This window comes from Lissotriton helveticus, chromosome 5_1, assembly GCF_964261635.1.
Source record: "Lissotriton helveticus chromosome 5_1, aLisHel1.1, whole genome shotgun sequence".
In the NCBI taxonomy this organism is placed as follows: Eukaryota; Metazoa; Chordata; class Amphibia; order Caudata; family Salamandridae; genus Lissotriton; species Lissotriton helveticus.
Window position 1 is genome coordinate 10,862,258 of NC_136065.1, and position 23,108 is coordinate 10,885,365.

The window sequence follows — 23,108 nt, forward strand, 5'->3', positions numbered from 1 at the left end:
TTTCTACTGGCAGTACAGTGAGTTTGCCTACTCTCAGCTCATTCCCGGATGCGGACTCTGTTCCTTGGTCATCATACACACTCTGACCCTGATCATTCTTGGAGAAGAACTACCAGACTTGTACTGACACCCATCAAGGTAGAAGACTACCTTACTGCACCAAACTTGTGAGACTGTTTTGGCTGGGCTCAGTACCAAGATATTCCAGAAGTGTTCATACTGTTTACCGATGCACAAGTATCAGCAGGAGAGTCAATACCTTTCTTAACCCTGCAGACAAAAGCCAATGCCCGCTGGTTACAAATCACTAGGAGGGAAATGCTCAAAATGATGAACAGTAATGAGCTTGGCCTCAATTCGATCAAGAATGAACTTCAAGCAATCCACCTCATGGTGATGCAACACTGGTATGTGTTGGACTTAATGACCGCAATGGAGGGAGATGTGTGTGCCAAGATCCATGCAGCCTGCTGCAGATTCATCCCAGGGAATGGCATGAACAATAAAACACTGTCACTTGCCATCGAAGCATTGCATAATGTACAAAGAGACATGCATGAGGAGGGAGGTGAGCTTTAGCAGAAGTTGTTTTTGAGTTGGTTCTCCTGGCCCCCCCAATGGATCACCGGGTTGTACATATCATTGTTGCTAGTTATCATTGTGTTCTTTTTGTTATGTGGGATTGTGCAAATGGGGATTACCTGTATTAAAACGCAGAACATGAAGAATACAAGTAAACAGAAGAATAAATGTCGTCAAGAGTGAGATATAAAGAAGCAGTCCCCCAAGAAAGTGACAATCCAAATAAGAATTATGGGGGATAGCTGAAGAATCAACTAGAGGGGGAATGTCAATATGGAATCAAATGTATCTGTTGAAATGACCGCAAATTTAACGGTTGACGAAAATGATATCACGTCTCAAATAACAGATTCGCCCTTGTTGAACTCCACATCAACCCAAACATGCAAATATGTAGTCAGATCGGCCCTGAGACCAAGGTCCGGCATTTTTGGTTGATACGTCACAGGTGGGAGGGTGCATAGCTTAAAGGCAAACACATGGGCAGGAAACATGTGATTGATCCCACATGTAGGTGCAGCAACATTGCAAACATGCCCCTCTGTTTAATTAAATAAACTTTATTTTTTGGCAAACCTCTTGTCTCTTGTTTTTTAAGATAATTTGTGAAATTTGTGTTCAATCAACAGGCTGTAATTAGCAGATAAGGGATGCCTGCCTCAGTCAAGGAAGGGGTGCATCAAGCAGATAATTGACTTTTATCCCACTACAGGGAGGGGTGTAACAAGCATTTAATGCAACTCTGTCCCACTCCAGGAAGGGGTGGAGCAAGTAGATAATGCTGTCTGTCCCACTCTTGGTATGGGGGTGAAAAGCAGATAATGCACCTCTGTCCCACTCCAGGGAGGAGTGTACCAAGCAGATAATTCACTGCTGTCCCACTTCCAGAAGGTGTGTTATAAGCCGATAAATCTCCTCTGCCCCATTCCAGGAGGGATTTAATAAACAGATAATGCACCTCTGTCCCACTTAATGAGGGGTCTATTAAACAGATAATGCTCCTCGGCCCAACTCCAGGAAAGGGTGCAACAAGTAGATAATACACCTCTGTCCCTTTCAGGAGGGGTGTAACAAGCAGATAACGCACCTCTGTCCCACTCTAGGAAGCGGTGTAACAAGCTGATAACACTTCACTGTCATGTTCCAGGAAGGAGTGGAACAACCAAATAATGCTCCTCTGTCCCTTTCCAGAAGGGGTGTAATAAATATCATTCAATCAATCAATCTACTTGTAAAGCGCGCTACTTACCCGTGAGGGTCTCAAGGCGCTGAGGGGGGGGGGGGGGGGAGGGGGGAGGGGGGTTGAGGTGCTGCTACTGCTCAAAGAGCCAGGTCTTGAGGAGTCTTATGAAGGCGAGTAGGTCTTGGGTCTGCCGTATTTGGGTGGGGAGGGTGCTCCAGGTCTTGGCGGCGAGGAAGGAGAAGGATCTGCCGCCGGAGGTCGCTCGTTGGATGCGAGGAACAGCGGCGAGGGCGAGGTTGGCAGAGTGGAGTTGGCGGGCGGGGGTGTAGAAGTTGAGTCTGCTGTTCAGGTAGGCTGGTCCCGTGTTGTGGAGTGTTTGTGTGCGTGGGTGAGAAGTCTGAATGTGATGCTCCTCTGTCCCACCCCATGAGCGGGTGTAAAAAGCAGGTGATGCACCTCTGTCCTACTCCAGGAAAGGATGTAGAAAGCAGATAATGCACCTCTGTACCACTCATGGAAGTGATGTAATAAGTATATAATGCATCTCTTTCCCACTCTATGAATGGGTGTAATAAACAGATAATGCTCCTCTGCTCCACTCCCAGAAGGGGTGTAACAGGCAGATAATGCAGCTCTGTCCCACTCTAGGAAGGGGTGCAACAAGCAGATAATGCACCTCTGTCCCTCTCTAGGAAGGGGTGCAACAAGCAGATAACACACCTGTCCTTCTCCGGGAAGGGGTGCAACAAGCAGATAATCCATCTCTATCCCACTCCAGGGAGGTGTCAACAAGCAGATAACACACCTCTGTCCCACTCCAGGAAGGGGTGTAATGAGTTGATAATGCACCTCTGTCCTGCTCCAGCAAGGGGTGTAAAAACAGAAAATGCTCCTCTTTCCCACTCCAGGGAGGGCTGTAACAAGATCATAATGCATCTCAGTCCCACTACAAGAGAGGGTGTAAGCCGATAATGCAGATCCTGTCCCAATCCAGGATTGAGTGTTATTAGTAGATAATGTACTTCAGTTTCACTCTCGGAGGTGGTGTAACAAGCAGATAAGGCAGATATTCAGCAAACCACAAGCCTTGCTCCTCCCCTCCCGTGCACACAAGGGAGGCTACGCTTGCGAACTTTCAAAGCACCTAGAACCAGAAGTTGTAAGTGGAAAAGTTGGCAGAATATAATGTTTGAAAATCTTAAATAATTGTTCCAAGAAAGTATATATGAGTTCTTTTTGGTTGCATAAAAATGTGAGGTTGAGTGGGCAGAAGGGCAAATGGAAGCATTACGGGCAGGTGTAACATCATTCTGTGTGTTTGTTTTATACCTTGTGTTAGACCTATCAGCCTTAGGGCGGACTTCCCCCAAGCTGTTTGCCTACTTTCCTCCAATTTGTGGCTGAAATTTGATTCTGTTGATCTTAGGACCCTGTGCACTTTACCATTGCTAAAGTGCTGGTGCTCACTCCCCTAAACATGGTTTGGCTGGCATTTAAATGAAATGCTACTATTGGGCCTTAAAACATGTCTCAGGTCTGCCATTGCAGCCTGAATGCAGTTTGAAACTGCCATGTTGACTTGGCATTTAACTCATTTGCCAAGCCTTAACCTTCCTTTTTATAACATATAAGTCACCCCTAAGGTAGGGCCATTGTAGCCCATAGGGCAGAGTGCTGTGTAATTAAAAGGTTGGACATGTACTTTGGAGTTTTTCACAGAGTTTATTTTTTACAAGCTCCACTTTTAAACGTTGACATTTTCCTTCCCACAGCCCTTTGCGCCTGCAGCTTGTCTTGCATCACATGACTGGGGGTAGCTGACATTTGAACTTTGAAATTCCTCCCAGACAGTCACACAATAGAGGGATAGGGTGTACCTGAACGGGACATCTGCTGGCAGGACGTGGAAGGCGGGGCTGAACACAGCGTCACTTACACCTGAATAGCCTGTGTTCTGCCTTCACACAAAGGGCCTAACAATACTGTATTGCCACTGCAACCAGCTTGGAGCCAAGGCAGGAAGTTAGGAAATTCCATGCACTTCAAATAACCTTTCCAGAAGCTTCTCTCACCTTCCAGGAGAATGGCATAAGTATATAAAAATAGGACCTTCACCCAACCTTTTCAGTACAGTTCTGGACCTGTGGATACTCTGCCAGGAAGAAGGAATGCTAGGCTGGTACAATGACTGCCCTGCTGTGCTACCCTGCTGCCCTCTTGCCTGGAGATGAAGAATTAGACTTGCAACTTAATCTTGAACACAGCACACCAGAGTGACTGAAAGGGCTAATATGCTGGCTTCCTGATCTGAGGCTCAGGGACATAAAAGACTCCCCAACAGGTCTTGGACCTGCCTTCAGCAAGTTCCTGGACTCCAAGGGGATCCTCTGAGGTCCTGGATCCTTGATGTGACTCTCAAGCTCTTGAAATCAAGTTTTTATGGTTCTTCGTGACTGCGAGTAGACCTGGTTGCACCGGAACCACACCACTTGCACCGAAAATCAGCACGAGCCTCTGCCAGCCTGCCACTTCATGCAGCAGCATCGACAGCTCGTTGGGGACCGCCAGTGCAAAGCACTAGCCAGCCCGTCTGTGAGCCCTGGCTTGCTCCTCGCACCACACCAACCACTGCCTGCAATGCTCTTCTTTCTCCTCACAACCCTCTCCAACACGAACAGGACTCTTGGCATAAAACCTGAGAAGGTAGAACTTCAGCTGGACTAATATGGTACTGTATCGGACCCGTGTTCCATTGCGGTCAGTCTTAACTTTGACCCGGTGTTGCATGACTCAGTTGTCCTCACTTGGCACTTTGAACTTTTAGGTGCTCTTTAGAATCCTAAATTAAAAAAATCATAACACTGGTTCTACTGATTGGCTTTTTGTTGTTTTGATGTCAAAAAATGTATTAAAATAACTATATAACTAAATTGGTTTGGGATTTTTCATGTGTTGTGTTTTCTCTTTATTGCTATTTCTTTGCTGCATAAATACTTCACACATTGCCTCTATGTTAAGTCTGACTACTTTTTATGCCAAGCTGACCAGGGTTAAGCACAGGTTAATTTAGTGAATTCTTGTGGTCCACCCTGCAAGGGATGTGGCTGTTGCTTGACCAAGGATCAAACCCCAGGCAACCAACAGCCCAACTTCTCACACCTCATATATAAACCAAATAAAAATCTACTGAGATCTAAAAATGCATAATTCAATCCAAAAGGCTGCAGTGTTTAATGACTCCTCACTCAGTAAGGCTTTCATCGTATCCCCGGTAGAATAGCTGTGTGGTTACACACACACAAACAACACACACAAAGAGAAGTATTGCTTAAATTGATTTATTTCATGTGCACAAAGTACACTAAAACACTGTGGAGGAAGATTGAAGATCAGTTCGAAAAAAACACAAATCCACATATATGTTTACATCTTCTGCAGCTTTTGTACATCTGAACAATAATTCTTCAAAATAGCCCTTACAAAAAAGATCACAATATTGACACAAATGTATCTCTAGCTTTCCATGAGTAAGGTGAAGATATCCATGAAGCTGGGGATAAACTTTGGCATTAAATGTGCATCGATTGTCCCTTGAGGACCCATAGGAGAAATCGTTTTCGTAGAAAGAGTATTAACATTTTCAGCAGATACTCAAGAGACTATATAGGCGTGAGATGCAGTTACTATTGTGTGAGTCTATGGGGCTCAGTGGAGGTTGAAGGGGGCAAGCTCTTCCAGACGCCTTGAAGAGCAAGGTGGCTGGCAGGCACCTGTCTGGCAGCAGTATTAACTCCCAAAGGGGTGAACAACATTAGCTTTTGAAGGGTAACTTGAAATCTTTACCACCGGAACCACCAACCGCAACCTTCAAATAGAAAACAATCCAGCAGTGTGTGACAACCATGGTAGCACTGTGTGAGGAGCTGCTTGGGCAGGAAACGGGGACAGTGTGTGAGCATAGGGGGCAGAGTGTGAGCAGAGGGGGAAGTGTAAGAGCACAAGGGGTAGTGTTTGAGTAGAGGGGGCAGTGTGATATCACTTTTTTGATGTTCCGGTGGCACAATGTGCCACTGGCCTAGTTATAAGGCCACGTAGAGCCATGTTACATGGCTTTTCATAGCCTTATAAATATGTGCCCCTTTCAAGCCTGAGCCAAAACACATAGAAAGAGGAAAAAGCCTTTTGTGATTGTTTTTTGTGCAGGAAGGTTTCCCTACGGCAATAACTCCATAAATGATGCCCCATGTGTATGAGCAAAGGGGTCAGTGTGTGAGGAGAAATGGCAGGGGGTAGATCAATCAGTGTATGAGAAAATGTTTTTTAATTGGCTAATATAACTGTTTACAACTTTTTAGGTTGAGCTGAGTCAGCGGGCATGCACTGCTCTGCGAGACTTGCTGTACTAGAGAATGGAAGAGAAGTCCTGCCCATATTTTTCATTAGCTTGTGTCTTTGTCCTTTGTAAATGCTGGTTTCTCATTCTGTAACCAACTTGTGAGTCCCCCCTTAGTACAGCCATGTCTTCATTTGTAACCTCCCATGGCTACTGGCCCCTTTACTTCAGTTCTTACACGGTACATCTTTTGAAGTCTCTAAGCACTATTTTCTTTAAAAAAATGTTACTACTGCAGGCACAACATGGTTTCCTGCAACATTCAGTGCTTTCATTTAACAAGCAGTCGCTTCTTTAATATATGCACAGGTGCTGGGCATGATCACGGCGCCCGCTTAATTTAATATACTAGGCCGCCACTCATGATGTTGTTGCACGGTGCCCATTTTAACATTATTTTATCATTTTAATTTTAATATATGCCCGGGTACCGCGCATAATCACGGCGCTCGATTAATTTAATATGCATGGGTGCTGCGCATGATGTTGTTACACGGCGCCCACAATAACGTGTCCTATTGCAGATATTTGAACTGCATTAAAAAAAACAGAGGTCTTTTTATGAAAAGGCAACACCGTGGCACAAAACAACAAACAGATAAAATGCAGACTACTTGTTCTGATTTCTGGGCACCTCTCCATAGACAGTGTAAACATTAGCCAGTGTGAGTTATGTTATTTGCCGCCTTGAACACTCTGCGGAATGGTGAGGGGGCTGTTTACCCGCCTCAATGCATGATTGGTTGTCATGAATGGTGTTCCCAGGGCTAACTCAATGGGCTATTGGTTGAGGAGTGCACCACTGCTCTTGTGCATATGTGAGCGCGTGTTTCCCAAAACATTGGCTAGCACCCTCCCAAGAGGTAATAAAAGCAGGGAAGGTGTGCATCTTTCCTGTGAGTGCCAGAGGCAGGCAAAAGCCCTCTCAGAGACACTTGGTCCAGGTGTGGCCTTCTTACCTCTTGTTTACCACTGGCTGGTGAAATCCAGTTAACGAGCTTCCACAGCACGGCACGGTGCCCATCAAACATTCCATTCAGCGGCCATTGACTAGTTTAATGTTTTCTAAAGGATCATCTGAACTATTTTCTTCATACTCCTAGTATGCAGCCACACTGCCACACTTTTCTTTTATTTTGATCTGATATTGTTTGAATTTGTGCAGTTAGTGATGTCAGAAAACAGTTCCACCGAGGGTTTCTAAGGGGCATATTACCAACGATTAGCGATATTTATCGCTAACGATGCTTAGCAACACATTTTTTAACGCTAAGCATCGCCGGAAATTATCGCAGAGATAACTTGCTATTAGCAAGGTTTATCTCAAAAGTGATAAAAATACTCGCGCTAACTGCCAAATGAGAGATTATCGCTGGAAAACCAATGATAATCTCTCGAAGTTTGGTGTTAGCTTGATGATAGGGGCTCACAAACTTGGCCATGATATCCACCTTCCATAGGATATCATGGCTAAGTCAGGAAAATACCAGGTGTAAAAAAAGCAGTGCTAACCGCGGTTAGCGCTGCTTTTTTTTATCACTAACAGGGTTAGCGAAATCCTTGATAATAGGAGAAATGTCGCTTAACAACATTTCTCCTATTATTTTTCTCTGGAACGCCCCCTTTGCATCTCATTAGAGATGCAAGGGCAAGCGTAGAGTAAAAGGGTGCTAACATGCAAATTTGCGTGTTAGCACCTTGTTGCTGATAGGGAGATAATTTTATCTCCGCTTTCTTGGCTTTTAAAGCCAAAAAAGCGGAGATAAATCCCTTGATAATATGCCCCTCAGTGCCTTCTCACTGTGCATGTATTTGCATGGAGAGGATGTCTTAAAAGCTCTTAGAAATTAGCCTTATTGTCCAGCTGAGTGTTATGATCCAGCGCTCAAACCTCGACACCGTCCTATCCACTCCGAAATGACAGCGTTCTATTTACAGGCCAAAAACCCTTCATTCCATATGCAGCACACAATGTCCACCTGGGTACAACATTTTGATGGCGCTCTGTTTTACACTTTATACGTCTTGGGGGTGCTGCACATATGTTGTTTAGAAACTGGGTTATGCACGAGCTATTCCCTACACGTGCCACGTGAAAAACAGTGCATTACTATGTGGACCATTTGTGTACGTAGGGGCATATTATCAACAACTAGCGATATTTATCGCCAAAGAAGCCTAGCAATTTTTTTTTTATTGCCAAGCATCGCCGGATTTTATCGCAGAGATAACGTGCTATTAGCAACGTTTATCTCCAATGCGATAAAATATCCGGCGATAGCGGCGAAATGCGTGAATATCACTGGAAAACCAGCGATATTCACGCATCATCGCCAATAGGGTTTTAACCTGAATATCCACCTCCCATTGGATATACAGGTTAGGAACTGGTCTGAGCAGGCATTAGTTTTCAGCGATATTCGCGCATAGCGCAAAATATTTTAGCACTACGCCTGCCTTGCTTATAAGCTATAGCGACGTTAGCGACTGCTTTCAGTCGCTAACTGGTTGGGTACGCCCACTTTGCATGTCATTAGCGATAAATATCGCTGACATGCAAAACAGGCCCCAAATCGCTCTCTATCACCTAAAAGCTGTTGCTAACTGATGTTAGCGACAGCTTGATAATAGGGCGATGAAATTACCGCCGCCTAGCGGCTGGAAACGGCCGCAAAAGCGGAGATAATTTCATTTAGTCTGCCTTGATAATATGCCCCATAGTTTACTCCCGTACTCGTAATCTAGTTCAAAAACCGACTGGGACAGTTTTTTCCAGGGATCCAGTTGTAGGATCCCATCATGAGTTTCCCGTTTCTCTTGGCTGGAATGAACGACCCAAGCAGTCTTTTCCCATGAGACTACAATCTATTTTATCCAGAATGGAGAATAACACACAGAAGCTGGACTACCGGATCCAATTACACGTTTTCTTCCTTTCAGAGGATGTAACGAGCATAACTCTACATACATTTATCACATGCTTGGAGCAGGTAATAGATGTTGCTGTGATGTGACTATTTCTGTTGCCAGGGTCGGATTGGTAGGGCAGGCAATTGGGCAATGCCCGAGGGGCCGGCGTCCAGTTCCAGCTGTGGGCTGCTTTTTTGCACAGACTTGTGGCCGATTTGGGTAGTAACCGCTCTGCCACCCCACAAATACCTCTCTGGACAATTTTTGATGGGACTCTTAGACTGAGCCCATTAGGATTCATTTTTCAACAACTCTTGTTTGCACTTTGATAAATTAGCTGGGCTCTCCTAAGGGTAGCAGTGGGCCCGAAGTGTTTGCAGCCAGGTAAGCAGCTGACTAAGTCATGTTCCCCATGGCAGTATATCATTAATGGAGATCATATTTAGTGCAGTAGAGGCTGCACTTCCCGGTTAAGTGAACTGGTCCACTAACCCTGTGAGGTGCTGTAGGGCTTTGAGTGCTGCTCTTTATGCCACCCCTCTGGCTGCATGTGCCACACCACTGGCTCCATGTGATGCTCTTTTGTCGAAGGTCCCAATTTTATATATTAAAACAAAGCTTTGGACTGTATCATTTCCAGCTGAAAGGCAATATTTCTCTCTATGTGAGGCGTGTTCCTCAGTTTGGTGCTCACTTTCCCTCCATGTTAAAGAACAGTAGATGTTTCAGCACCCAGGCTAATGTGCTGCAGAGCTAAATACATATAAGGTCCCAAAGGCACGACCAATTGCATTGCAAATGCTTGTTTAAGTAATCTGCCAATTTTAATATGGATTATTATACTGATTACTGCCCAACTTGCAATTCCTTCATATTTCTAATAAACATTGCATCATTTAACCCCAGCTCCACCAATAATGTAGGGACTTAGGCTGCCAAGTTCATAGCTACAGAGTCTCTGTCTCAAACCTTGCAAGTGACTCTCCTGCTCACAGCAGTGGAAACTGCAGAAATAAAAAGACAAAATATGCAATAGTGGAGAATGTACGCAATAAACTGGATGCAGCACAGATTACTGTGAGTAAAACACTAACTCTGGGTAAAAACAAACACTTCGAGAGGCATCTTGACACACAGCTATGCACAGTACAAACAGGGTCGAAGGGCCCGATTCACAGAATGAACTTAAGACTAAATCCTAAATTTACTACTATTTGGTTTTCACAGAATGCACTTAATATTTTCGGGATTCACAGAGTGAACTTACTACTTTCGGGATTCACAGAATAAACTTACTACTTTCGGTATTCACAGAATAGATTCAAGACTACTAACTCTAAGTCCGAACTCGGGCCGGAAATTCCGGCCCGGAGGCGGAGCTTCCGGCTTGGGGGAGGAGCTTGCGGACCGGAGGCGGAGCTTGTGGCTTGGAGGCAGAGCTTCCGGCTCAGAGGTGGGGATTTTAGCCATGGCTGAAATCTCCACCTCTGGGCTGCAAGCTCCGCCCCCAAGCCGGAAGCTCCGCCTACGGGCCGGAATTTCCAGCCCGAGTTCGGACTTAGAGTTAGTAGTCTTAAATCTATTCTGTGAATACCGAAAGTAGTAAGTTTATTCTGTGAATCCCGAAAGTAGTAAGTTCACTCTGTGAATCCCGAAAGTAGTAAGTGCATTCTGTGAATACCAAATTGTAGTAAGTTTAGGATTTAGTCTTAAGTTCATTCTGTGAATCGGGCCCGAAGTGTGCACAGAAAATAGGCCAGGCACCCACATAAAAGAGGTTTGTTAATGAAGCTAAAAAAGTGGTCTTTATGAGGCTGGGTTGACTAAATTAAACATTAAGAAAAGGACAATTATGTGCCGTAAATATATTGCGGAACATTTTTTTAACAGTATTACTTCATTATTTTTTCGTTTTTTACATGTTTATTCTGTCTGGGTAAAGTTTTCACCTTCTTAGTACCAGCTTAACAATCAAATAGTGAAATAAGCACCTGAAAGATGACCAGTTAACATTTGTGGAGGTCTTCCACTGCGCACGAACACACCAGCATGTGTTTGGTAACTTTACATCCGTTCGAGGTAGAAACCATTTTTGGGGTTCAAATCTGCAGATTAGGCAGCAGATGACAGATTATGTGGCTAATGCAGCGAATCCATATTTATGCGGAAAAGCCGCTGCAGCAGAATCGAATAATTCCAGTGTCCCTGCATATAGGTCAGGACGACCAACAGCCTCTCGGACAAGAGTGAATAAAGGACAGTGCCTGAGAGGGCACTTGAGGGGGTACAAAGGGTTGGGGCAGAGGGGCACTGTCTGATGAGGGCACTTGAGGGGGTATAAAGGGTGTGGCTCAGTGGCCCATAGACTAAAGAGGGCACTCGAGGGGGTAGAAAGGGTTGAGTCTGACTAACACTGCCTTGAGAGGGCACTCGAGGGGGTTTGAAGGGTCTTGCTCAGAGGTCCACTGAATGAGAGGGCACCGGGGTGAGGGGGGGGGGTGAGAGGGGTAAAATAACAAACCAAAGAACGTAGCAACCTAATATAGTTTCAACAATCCCCAGACGACACCCCTCCCAGCCCAAGAACAGTGGGTGATTATATTTTGCGGGTGACAACTTAATCTTCTGTACTTCTTTAATTCAAATGTGGACTACACACAACACAGATCACTCCAACAAATGCTTTAACATCAAGAGGTATCTCACCATTATTATTCCCTGAGATTTACTGGGCACCTCTGCAGCAGATACCTTACCCCACAAAGCATATTTTAAAATTTAAACTTTACAACCAATTAAGCAGAACAGATCTACTACCATTATTTTCCTTGCTGCTAATTTCTTTATGGCAGGGTTTAAAACAAGCATTTGCAATGCAATAGGTCTCGCAATTGCGGGAGTTTGAGCTATTAGTATCGTAAATGGTAATACATTTTATTTACGTTTTAAAACCCAAAACATAAATAAAAAGCAATGTCATTTACAATGCCAACAGCTCAAATTCGCGTGAATGCGTAAAAGAGGAAACTTCGCCACACGGACGTGGAGTCATTTGTAGAAGATCATACAATGCGAGCAAGCGGGTAACCCATGATTAAACTATAATTCTCACTGCTTAATAGTAATATTTCATAAAGTGCTTGCACTCCGAACCCCTGACATACTTGTAACAGATGTTACTATAATCCTACTTGGTGCTACTCATTGAGTAAGATAGGGTAGTCCCAGCATGGGTTTGAAGTGTGTTTCATCCACAGACGCGTGGGCAGCAAGCGCATAAACCTGCAGAGCAGCATCCCCTTCTAACATTTCGACCGCATCAGAGAGGCACTGAAACCTCCGGTGGCCGAAGTCGTCAGGTCATAACAGTTACAAAACAACTATTGTGTTTGATTTAATAGACTATAATGTTTCCCTATAATATCCTGGGGATTGTACAGGGTTTAAATGACACCTGTCTTGCCTCTTAGGGCCAGATGTATGACCATTCCATTTTGTGAGTCACAATTTGCACATTTTTGCAACTCGCAATGTGCTACTCGCGAAATGAAATGTTGCAAACAACCTGCCTCATTAATATTCATGAGGCAGGTCACAATTTGCAACTCCATTGGGAAGGACCAGAACTCACAGGGATGGTGGCCTACTGAGGTCAGCAGATCATAATGTCTGTGTCTGCTTTGTAAATAAAGCTTTTTTTTGTTTTAAATGCAACCTGTTTTCCTTAATGGAAAATGGAAGCATTTAAAAAAGAAAAATGAAACGTTTCAGTTTCATTTTTTAAGAGTAGGCAGTGTTCCGTGGGACCACAGTCTGCTCTTAAAAAATATTTTCGCTGCCAATCACAAATGAGAAGGAGTCCCCTGGGCACCCCTTCCTGTTTGCGAGTGACTTACTGCCTCCTTGAAGTAGGAGGCAAACTGCAATTGCTTTGCAACCGCAATTGTGGTCACAAAATAACTGTACATAGAGGTGCCACTCGCTATTAGGAAGGGACGCCCTTGGCACACCCTTTCCTAGTAGCGAGTCGAAACCCTAGTTTGCGAGTCGGTAATAGGTTACAGAGTCGCAAAATAAGGTTTGTACATTGCGTAGAGCTAATTTGAGGTCGAAAAGGGCTGATTTCCTGTTTGCGACTTCTAAAAATGGTTGAACATCTGGCCTTTAATTCACTAATGGGTTATGCTTAAAAACTATCTCTTGCAAGTATTTCGCAGTGCTGTGATGTGAAGTATTAATGTCAAGGCTTCCACAAGTCGGAGAAATGCACTTTTTAGAATTTTTGACTTTGTCATATTTTACATGATGTTTGTTATATGATTTATATAGCAAGAATTCTCAGGGCTCACCTCCTGCACAGGTCCTAAAAGCCAAGTCACACTCACGGCTCAACTCTCCCTGTTAATTTGTTTCGCCCCCCCTAAGAAAGCATTAACCTTTAATGGCAGCGGTAGGTGGCCATATACTGGCGGAACTGCACAGCATGGAACTTGAAAATCGGTGGTCATCACTTTGTCCCTAATTCTTGGAGGGGAGAATAGAGTGTGTGTCATGCATTAACATTTCATTGTTGGCAGTTTTACCCACCACAGTGTGGGGCTGTATTGGTTGCACTAGCACAATCCGGTGACTGTCAAAAATAAAAAAGCCGATTGCCTGTCACACAAGCTATATTCTCCCTTTTCAAGAATTAAGGACAAAGCATTAACCTTTGATGTTTGAGATGGTTACCATTCTAGTAGCTCAATTGCACAGAGTGAACACGGAAAATTGGGGATAAATCCTGACTTCTCTGCGCAACCAATGTGTGATCCATCGCTAGTGCATGGAATACAAAGCATGCACCTTTATTAGTGGCCAGCCATCTTCCTGTAAACTTCAATGATTCCTTTGATAAATTCCATCTTCTGCTTAACAGCGTCCAGTGAGGGTGAATCTGTAGCCATTCCACATGCACCCTTCTCCGCGTTGTATCTCTGTGTGAGATTATGAACATTCGCTATAATCTCTATCGCTTCTTTCGATACAGAGATATTCGCAGTCATTCATTGAGTACAAAAGACTTCACTCTGTTTAAACATAGCATTTTTCTATCATTCATTCAATACAGAAAGAATAGCTGACAACAATAGCAGCAAGTTACAATCATTCAATTCTGTAACCCAATAAAGATATGTTGCAGTCATTAGCTCAATGTAGTGAGATTCACTCATAATGATGATAGCATGCAGGTGCAGGTCCGGGGGAGAGACGGGGACAGTGGAAGGATCATGGTATCTCAGGATGCAATTGGTGCAGTTGCACCGGGGCCTAGAAGCTTGGGGGGCCACCAAACTCTGAATGTTGCTGCATTTTACAATTCAGACAGCGACTAGAGGGCCCATAGGAAGGGTTTCCTTCCGTGCACCAAGGCTAATAGGAATTGGAGTCACAAATTATAGGGGTTTCCATGGAAATGCCTTTGTACCACCCCTGGTTTGCCACCTTAAGGCAAAGTAAAGCATAGCACTACTCTTGTGTTACTGTGGGGTTACTTTTCCAGTGCAAAACATGTTGCACTTCAAAGTAAATCCCAAAATCAACACTTGGCGACGGTTTTTATCAGATTTATGAGGCAAAACTGATGCAAAGTGTTGGCAAATTTGGCCCCCTCTACTTTAGCACTTCTCTGGATAGAGCAGCATAATTTTTAATACATTACCCTTATTCTGAAGTAAATGTTGTACATGTAATACAGAGTCAGTTGCTTTCTCTATTAGGAAGTGGGGTTTGAAGTGGAGCCAGACTGATAACACTCAAGATGCTTGTTAAACAAAAGCCCTGCATAGGCAGGGCTTTCCCGCAAGATTATACTGCATATTACTATCCTTTCCCTTTAGATGGATAACCTGGGTAACATATAGAGGTAGTGATTTGATATAGCGGGTAATCTCTTATTGGTATTGATTTCATCCAGGTTGAACTTGTAAGTGGTTGCCCGACTACGGCTAGTGCAAGCCTGCCCCTGCAGTGAGCCACTGCTTTGATACAAGTGAGGCCATCTGCCTCTGTTCAGGTCAGGTTTTTTTTTATTCACTTTATTTTGATTGGATAGTACAGTTTGAGCAGGAGTTCGTAGCAAAGATCGCACACTTCCAAGGGGGGGTGGGCGAGGGGGGGGAAGAAACACGAATATAAATTCAAAGAGACATGGCAAAAAGAATTTATATTCATTTTGAAATCTAGAAATGAGCCAGGCAGTGCATTTTGTGAAATTTGTGCGTCAGCTTTCAGCATTACCGATGGTAAATGATACATCAAAGCATGTCAACACCAAAACACCAAAATAGTGAACCGTCACATCTCAGACTAGAAAAATGACAGATAGGGTTGGAGGCCAGGCAGGGGAGGATATTAATGAAAAGGTGATGAACGCTGAAGTTTTATTTATTGGCTTCCTAATAGAACATAACATACCCCTGCAGTCTCTGATCAGGCCGGTTCACTTTTCAAATTAATGTTACCTTATTCAAAAGTAGCTCCAAAATTCTCTTGTGGAAGGACAAAAGCCAGTCACATAGTTAATGGAGCTACTGCCCCAAACAGTATTGATGAGGTAAAATGGGCTCTAGAGAAGAAAACGTGGTTTGGCCTAGATACTGATGGAAGTAATGATGGAAATTATAAATATCTTCCTATTTTAGTGCACCAAGAAGATCCAAATATGGGGACATAGTTATGTTATTGCTTCATATGCCTTCTATTGTTGCAGATGTCCAGATTTTGTTTGCACATCCAACCAAGATATGAAAGAAAAACATCTTAGTTGGAACAACTGTGCAACATATTCCTCTGATAACACTAATTGCATGAAAGGTAAGCACAACAGTCTACTCAGTAAAATCAAGTGTGATCAAAAGGATGAGAAACAAAAAAGTGTATAATGTTGGTTGTCCTTGTCATTTGAGTGCACAAAAAGCATCCAAAGCACTGCCTGTCAAAGTTTATGATATGATCCTAGACATATATTACCACTTTGAAAAAAGTATGAGGTGCCAAGGTGTGCTCATAGAGTATATGAATTTTACTGAGACAGAAGTCAGGAAAGTGATTAAACATGTCTGTACTAGGTGGCTAAGCTTGGGAAAGTCTGCAGAGAGAACGCTAAAACAATGGGACTCACTACTGTCTTACTTTCTATCAAACTTTGATGAGGATTCTGAAGGCAATAAGAACAAGCATTTACAAGGCAACGGTTTCGCCTTTGCAAAAGTTAGAGCTATTGGCATTGTAAATGACAACATTTTTATTTATGTGTTGGTTTTCAAAACAGATAAATAAATGGCATTGTCATTTACAATGCCAATAGCTTAATCTCTTGCAAATGCCACACACACGCACCCATAGAGTCCCCCCACACAGAGCCCCCCACACGCACACATAGCCTCCCCCCACACACACCCACACAGAGCCCCCACACACACAACCACACAGAGCCCCCCGACACACCCACACAGAGCCCCCCCCACACACCCACACACACCCACACAGAGCCTCCCCCACACACACACCCACACAGAGCCCCCCCCACACACACCCACACAGAGCCCCCCACACACTGCGAGCCCCCCCCACACACCCACACATCCGCTATCCGAAAGTGGCCAGGGTGGGCAGGTTAAGCACAGCGGCCCAGTCATGGAGGTAAAGAGGGTGAACGCCAAACACCCCAGAGGGCTTTACAAGACCTGCGACGACCCCCGGATCACGACGCTGCACCTCTGATGACGTGCTCCCGGGATCCTGTCCAATGGCAGAGCGAGCCAGAAACTTTACGCCACCAGCATTTGGCGTTATGGTTCCCATCGTGTGGGGCCCTATCGCCGCCCCGACTGACTGCGGCTGCCCCCTTGGTTTTGTGATTTGGTCCTGCCATTGTTTGGTTACACTTTCATAAGTACTCCTGTTTGCCATCGCCCTAGTGTCTGTTCCACCCGAGTCCCTATAACTGCCCCGCCAATCAGACCCACGCCACTCCCCCATTTCCACAATCACCTACCATATCCGTTCCACCAAAGCATTCGTAAATGGTCTAGTTTTTTTAAAGTAGGGGAGTAGTTGCCGTGTGGCCCGGGCACCAGAAGTGAGACTCCTGCTTACGCCCTTGACTAATATGGCTTTATCTTGCACAAATTCATGTATTTCACTGAGCTCTGGTTTGGCTTCCATACTAGGGATCAGTCAGAGTGGCTAATTAAAAAGGAAGCATTCTGTAGCGCCTGGAAGCACCTAGCCGAGATTCAGTGTACAACACTGTTTCTTTGCCACGTCTAACTTACGCCACTCACGTCCGTCCCCTGATGTACCCACCATCTCCCCATCATGCCTCTCCTTTTGCCCCTCTTTCTGCCCTTCGACCTCGTCCCTGCTTCCCCCGCACCTGGCCCTTATTCCATGAAAAGCTCACCTGGAGCACGTGAGCATCCGCAGCGCTACTTCCTCCGCCTACTACAGACGCTGCACTCTCTGCGGGTCCCCTCAGCACCCCGGCGCCCTCAAAGAAAGCAATAACAAAGAAAGGACATGCCCATGCCAGCCTTCCGTGCCATTCTCCCAGCCCCTCTGCCTTCGGCTGCTGCTCTCCACCAAGCAACCCTGGAAACGCATTAACGCCAGGCCCCCCTCGGCGGAGAGGGCCCGACCGTCTCCGCAAGGATGAAACTAACTGTAAGCTCCCGCAGGGCTGGAGGTCTCGCTCAGCAGCTGAGGGTAACCCTCGGCCGACCGAGCCTTTCCCGCCCCCGGAGCAGTCTAATCGCCCACCTTCATTCATCCTCACTTTTTCAAGTTCTCACCCTCCTCGGCGAGGGGCCGCTGGAATCCAATCAGAGGCATTTGAAAGTTATTCATGCAAACAGCACGAGCATCCCAAATCTTACCTATACAGTGAGGAGCTAAACAGGCATTTTTGTGGGGCCAGCACATTGGTGGGATGACAAATTGTCTGCAATCCTAGCCAACGCTTTAAAAACAAGCATTAAGCACGGGCACACGGACAGCGGTGGGGGGGGCGGGAACGGGCAAACGGACAGCGGGAAGGGGGCGGGTTAACTGCACACGGACAGCGGGAGGGGGGACGGGAATGGGCAAACGGACAGCGGGAGAGGGGGCGGGAACTGGCACAAGAAGGCTCGAAAAATAAAACAGCACTCACCTGGACATCTTCCGGCGGCAAATGATCAAAACATGGCGTCCAAAAAAATAATAATAAACACGCCCACCGCCGCATGATGTAGGCAAAAGGGAAAAATTCTACAGAACGCCCCCGAATCGCCTCGCAGAATGACGGACGCCTCTCTCTTCCAATGGCTATGGAAGACAGAGGCGGAACTAAGGCCACACTGTTTCTAACATAAGATTTCGCCTGCGCGAAAGGCTGCGCAGTGCGCAGCTTTCGAGGCGAAACCTAAAAAGGGAAAAACTGGTGATCGAGAGCTACGACTTGAAAAGCTTTTCAAAAACCCAATGACATAACTTTATTTCATATTTTTCTCCGGCTGTGCTTCCAACTTTTGATTATTTCATTACATTACTTCAAAGTGAGTCCCCAATGATAAATGTTCTCCACTCTTCAACAATGCATCTTTTCCAAAATTTGATGGCCAACTTGATAAAACCTCAAGTTATGGCTTCAGATTCAGATTTGCTACAAATTGACATTGAAAATCCAGACAATCACTTGCCACTAAATGAAATTTACTTTGGCCTCATGACCAAACAGAAGGCTAGGAAAGACGATCTTCTGGGTACAGTAGCATACAAGAAATATCTGAATGAAGCAAAGTATTTTCACATAATTGCTGTAAAATATATGATTAAGTCAATGCCTGCATTAAAGGATGACATCCTCATGACTCTCACCTTCTTGAACCCTGACACCAGACTGCAAGCTACATTGGAAAAAATTGAAATTCTAGTCTCTCGATTTCCAGATGCGGTTTAAGTGGAAGAGTTAGAAAGTCTTCATCAACAATTTCGTCAATATCAGTGCGTGGCAGACAACAATGTGCTGAAATGTGAAAGAATTGATGAGGTTTGGGAAAGTCTATCCAAATTAAACAATTGTGTTACTAAGCTGCCTTTATTTCCAAGCGTTGCATAACTGGCAAAGTTTCTTTTACTTTTGCCGCATAGCAATGCCTATCGTGAAGGACAATTTAGAAAAATCTGCTCGGATTCAAGGCACAACCTAGGCAAGGACATCAAAGGGGGTCATGCATTGAACTCTATTTGGCAGCCACCAAAACCTCTCTTCCAGGCAGCAAAAAAAGCCACATACACAGGCCTGGCTAGTAGGTCTTAGAACTCTATCAAAATTGTTTCTGTCTGAGGAAGGGTAATTATGTAAGATGTTGTCCAGGGCCATATGATACACAGATGAATATCACTCTGCTCAGTGCTCTAAGAGTTTGTAACACTTAGGGGCAGATGTATCATCACCCTCATTTGCGATTACGATGACTTGTCATGCATTTATGTAATTCATATATATGACTCTCTTCCTGGAAGTGAGAATGCTAGATTCTAATTACAGGTGTATGTATGACCTATTTCCATGAAGGAGAAGTTATTTATTGAAGATGGTAAAAAAACAACTTTCCCAGTTACTCCTGCGACCCGTTTCGTGTTATGTATTAATCGGGTCATTGCTCCCACTCATATTTCTCCCTTTTATAAAAGTTGACATTTTGGCGTGTATGATGTTCGTAGAGCAGCTTCTCTGCTGTGTGTCCTCAGAGGTGAAAAATTTCTTTAAAGATTTCCTGAAGAATACCGCCACCAACAGTAGCACCACCGCCGTCATCGTCAGTAACCCCGCCAGCAGCCCAACCTGCCTGCTCCTTCCAGGTGGATCTGAAACAGAAACACAAAATATATATCATTGTGTGTGATGTAGTAACCAGGGCTCGAGTCGGGGTACCACATCGGTGGATGGCGTCCCCCCACTTATTTTACCGGGAGCTCGATAACTGATGGTCACTTCTGGTTGTGACGTCAGCGTCCCCCCACTTCTTTTTTAAGGACTTGTGCCCTGGTAGTAACGGTCTCACGTCTAAATGATGAAATATGCTGCTTTATTCAGAACAACCTCGAATCACACTAGACTTCTCCCGGGGCAGCGACAAACAGGGCTGGGGGCAGGGATTAAATGAATTAAAGCTGGGGCGTGGCTAGCGCCCGAGGAAGATGGTGGCACTCCTGTGACTCGCCTGAGGTGACGGGGTTCTCAAATGGATTTTCCAGAACCACCTGAGTCCTGAAGGTCAGCAAACTGCATAAATGAAAGTCAGAATGTAAGCACCTCCAGATAGGAGCAATTCCATCTATTCTCCAGCATGATTTTGACCTTTTAACAAGCATTCTGCTCAAAGCTGAGGTATTTGAATCAGCTGCATAATTGCTGCCTGAATGCTGAGGCAGCCGGTTCTTACAGTCAACAATTAATTATATCAGCTGACGGAGTTTAAAGCTATATTCTGCAATGATTTATTGCCTCACTTCGACATGCAATGCCCCCTCTCTGAACCCTATAATTTCCTGACTGAATATAATGTGAACTGTTACTTCAATTCAGACTGAAGGCTGAGGAGATTATTTTCACTGCGCTCTGTTTCTCTTCAAAAGTGAATCTTTCATTTACTGACTTTCAATTACTGATTATTGATGTTTGACACTAGAAGTTATCCAGGAAAGTGAATTTTGACTCTATTTCCATACATTTGTCTCCTTTATTAATGCCCTTTAAATAGGCATTTCAGTAACCTAATTTCTATATTGCCAGTTTGTGTATATGGAACCTTCTGTATTTTTCAGTGGATTTTCTCAGAGCCTTCAATGCCATATGAGTGCACCACTAAGGTATTTATTTAAAATGGTTCTTCTGGCTATGGTATTAATTTAGCATGTTGTATGGCTTGCTCTGATCTGGACACTCTTCTGTAATGAATTGTGGTGACTTCCATTCCATACACTTTCTTCCTTTTAATCATACAGGGCCCGATGTAGGTCGGTCGGTAACGGCCGAAAATCGGTATTTTGGGCTGTTACTGACCGGTATTTGAGCTTTGGTATGTAGGGACACATATTTTACAGATTGGTAAATTTACCGATTCTGTAAAATACCGAATCGATATTTTTACCTATTCGATAAATTTGATATGTAGGTGGGACTCTTCTGAGTCCCACAACCCTTACCGAATCTGTATTTTACCATCAAATATATTTGATGGTAAAATACTGATTCCGGTGTGCATGCACATGTGTGCATGCACACCTGTGCCATATGACAGGCAGACCTGCCCTTAGGGCAGGTATGCCTGCCACATGCCCCCCGAACCTTTTGTGGGGGTGCTAGAGGGTGTCAAAGTGACACCCCCTGCACCCTTGTCAAAATCGGTATTTACCGATTTGGTAAATACCGACCGGTAATGCCCCATTCATTCCTATGGGCTTCACCGAATTATACAGATATTTACCGATTCGGTAAATGGAACATCTGGATGTTCCTACATACCCCCCCTTCTTATTTACCGATTCTTAATTACCGAATTGGTAAAATTCGGTAATTAAAAATCGGTAAATAAGTTCTACCTAGATCTGGCCCACAGTCACCACTTTTATATCTTTCTTCATGCTTATTGGTAAATGTGTGTTTTGAAAAGTTACTTACACTAAATGTATTGGTCGCATTTATTACTCATTACTATATTTTCATAATGTTATGCTATATTTCTACAGGATCTTTTTTGCTATTATATTAATATTGTTACGCTTACAGTGATAAGGCAGTTTACCCCAATGTTTTTGCTCTTAATACAGAATTTCTTCTTCTACGCATTGCTATTCTATGTCTTTGGACTGTTTTTCTCAATTCATCTCAGCTTACGCTATAACTGTTTATCCATGGAGGATTCAGTTGCTTCATCGCACAAAGGTGCATTGCCTTCACAGTCTCTACTGTTTCCAAAGCCTCTACAAAAAGATTGAAAAAAGATCCTCCCTCTCCACCTAAACAGACTGCTTCTGTCACAATGGATCTAATACTAGAGGAGATTAGAGCTCTACGTCCGTTTATGGAAGAGACCAAATCCACGCTTCATATGCTCTCTGACAAATGGTTAGCAATGGATCAACGAGTCAAAACGCTAGAGCAGAACTTTGGCTTTTTATCTTCATCTACTTCTAAAGTAGAATCTCTTAGTTCACAGGTCTCCATACTTCACAAACAAGTTGAGCAGTTGGAAAACAGAAATAGACAGAATAACCTTCGAATTTATGGTCTTCCTGAAGGGACAGAAGGTTCAGATCTGCCCACCTTCTTTAAATCATTTCTTCCAACGCTCCTTAAGCTACCTGAGGGCACCATGTTCTATATACAGAGAGCTCACAGATTAGGTCCACCGATGCATCTAACATCTTCTTAGTCGCCACACAAACCGAGACGAGTGATCTTTTACTTTTTGGAATATGCTGACCTCTTCAAGATTTTATCAGCAGTTAGGGCAATGAATCGTATAACTTGGTCAGGAAATTCTCAGTTCTTTTCCCAGGATTACTCCAAATCGACGGCTGATCGACGCGAAGAATTTTTAGCACTGCGGCCGCAATTACGCTCATTAGGTGCAAGATATGGTCTTTTTTACCCTTGCTTGTTTAAAGTGACATTCAATAATAAAACTACCACCTATGAGGATCCAATTAAGTTGAAGAGCTTCCTGTACTCTCTCCACTCTGATACAATGGAGACTACTTCATCATTTAGTTCCAGCTAGATTACGTTCAGACTCTGTTTCTGGTTACAGTATTCTCATGTTTATCTTCTGGTTTTTGATCCATTTGTTGTTTCTTAAAATGTATGCAGCAGTTAACTTACGTTGTTATTGTTTGCAATATATCTAATCAATTTTTCTTCCCCCACAGGTTTTGGGTGTGTGTCTTCTCCTACCTATGTTCAAGTATGTTTGTTATGCCCTTCCCTCCGCCTCCCCTTGTGGGTCCTGG

At 44.2% G+C, this 23,108-nt stretch overlaps 1 protein-coding gene across 1 annotated transcript in view; it reads right to left on the reverse strand.

Annotated features, from left to right (window-relative positions):
- Window positions 1–19,657: 19,657 nt before the first annotated feature.
- Window positions 19,658–23,108, reverse strand: part of LOC144752894 (RLA class I histocompatibility antigen, alpha chain 11/11-like) — a 161,707-nt gene continuing 158,256 nt past the window's right edge. The window contains exon 6 of the mRNA XM_078640719.1: window positions 19,658–19,961. Within this exon, the coding sequence (XP_078496845.1) occupies window positions 19,735–19,961 (227 nt within the window). The 3' untranslated portion in view covers window positions 19,658–19,734. The remainder of the gene's footprint in view (window positions 19,962–23,108) is intronic.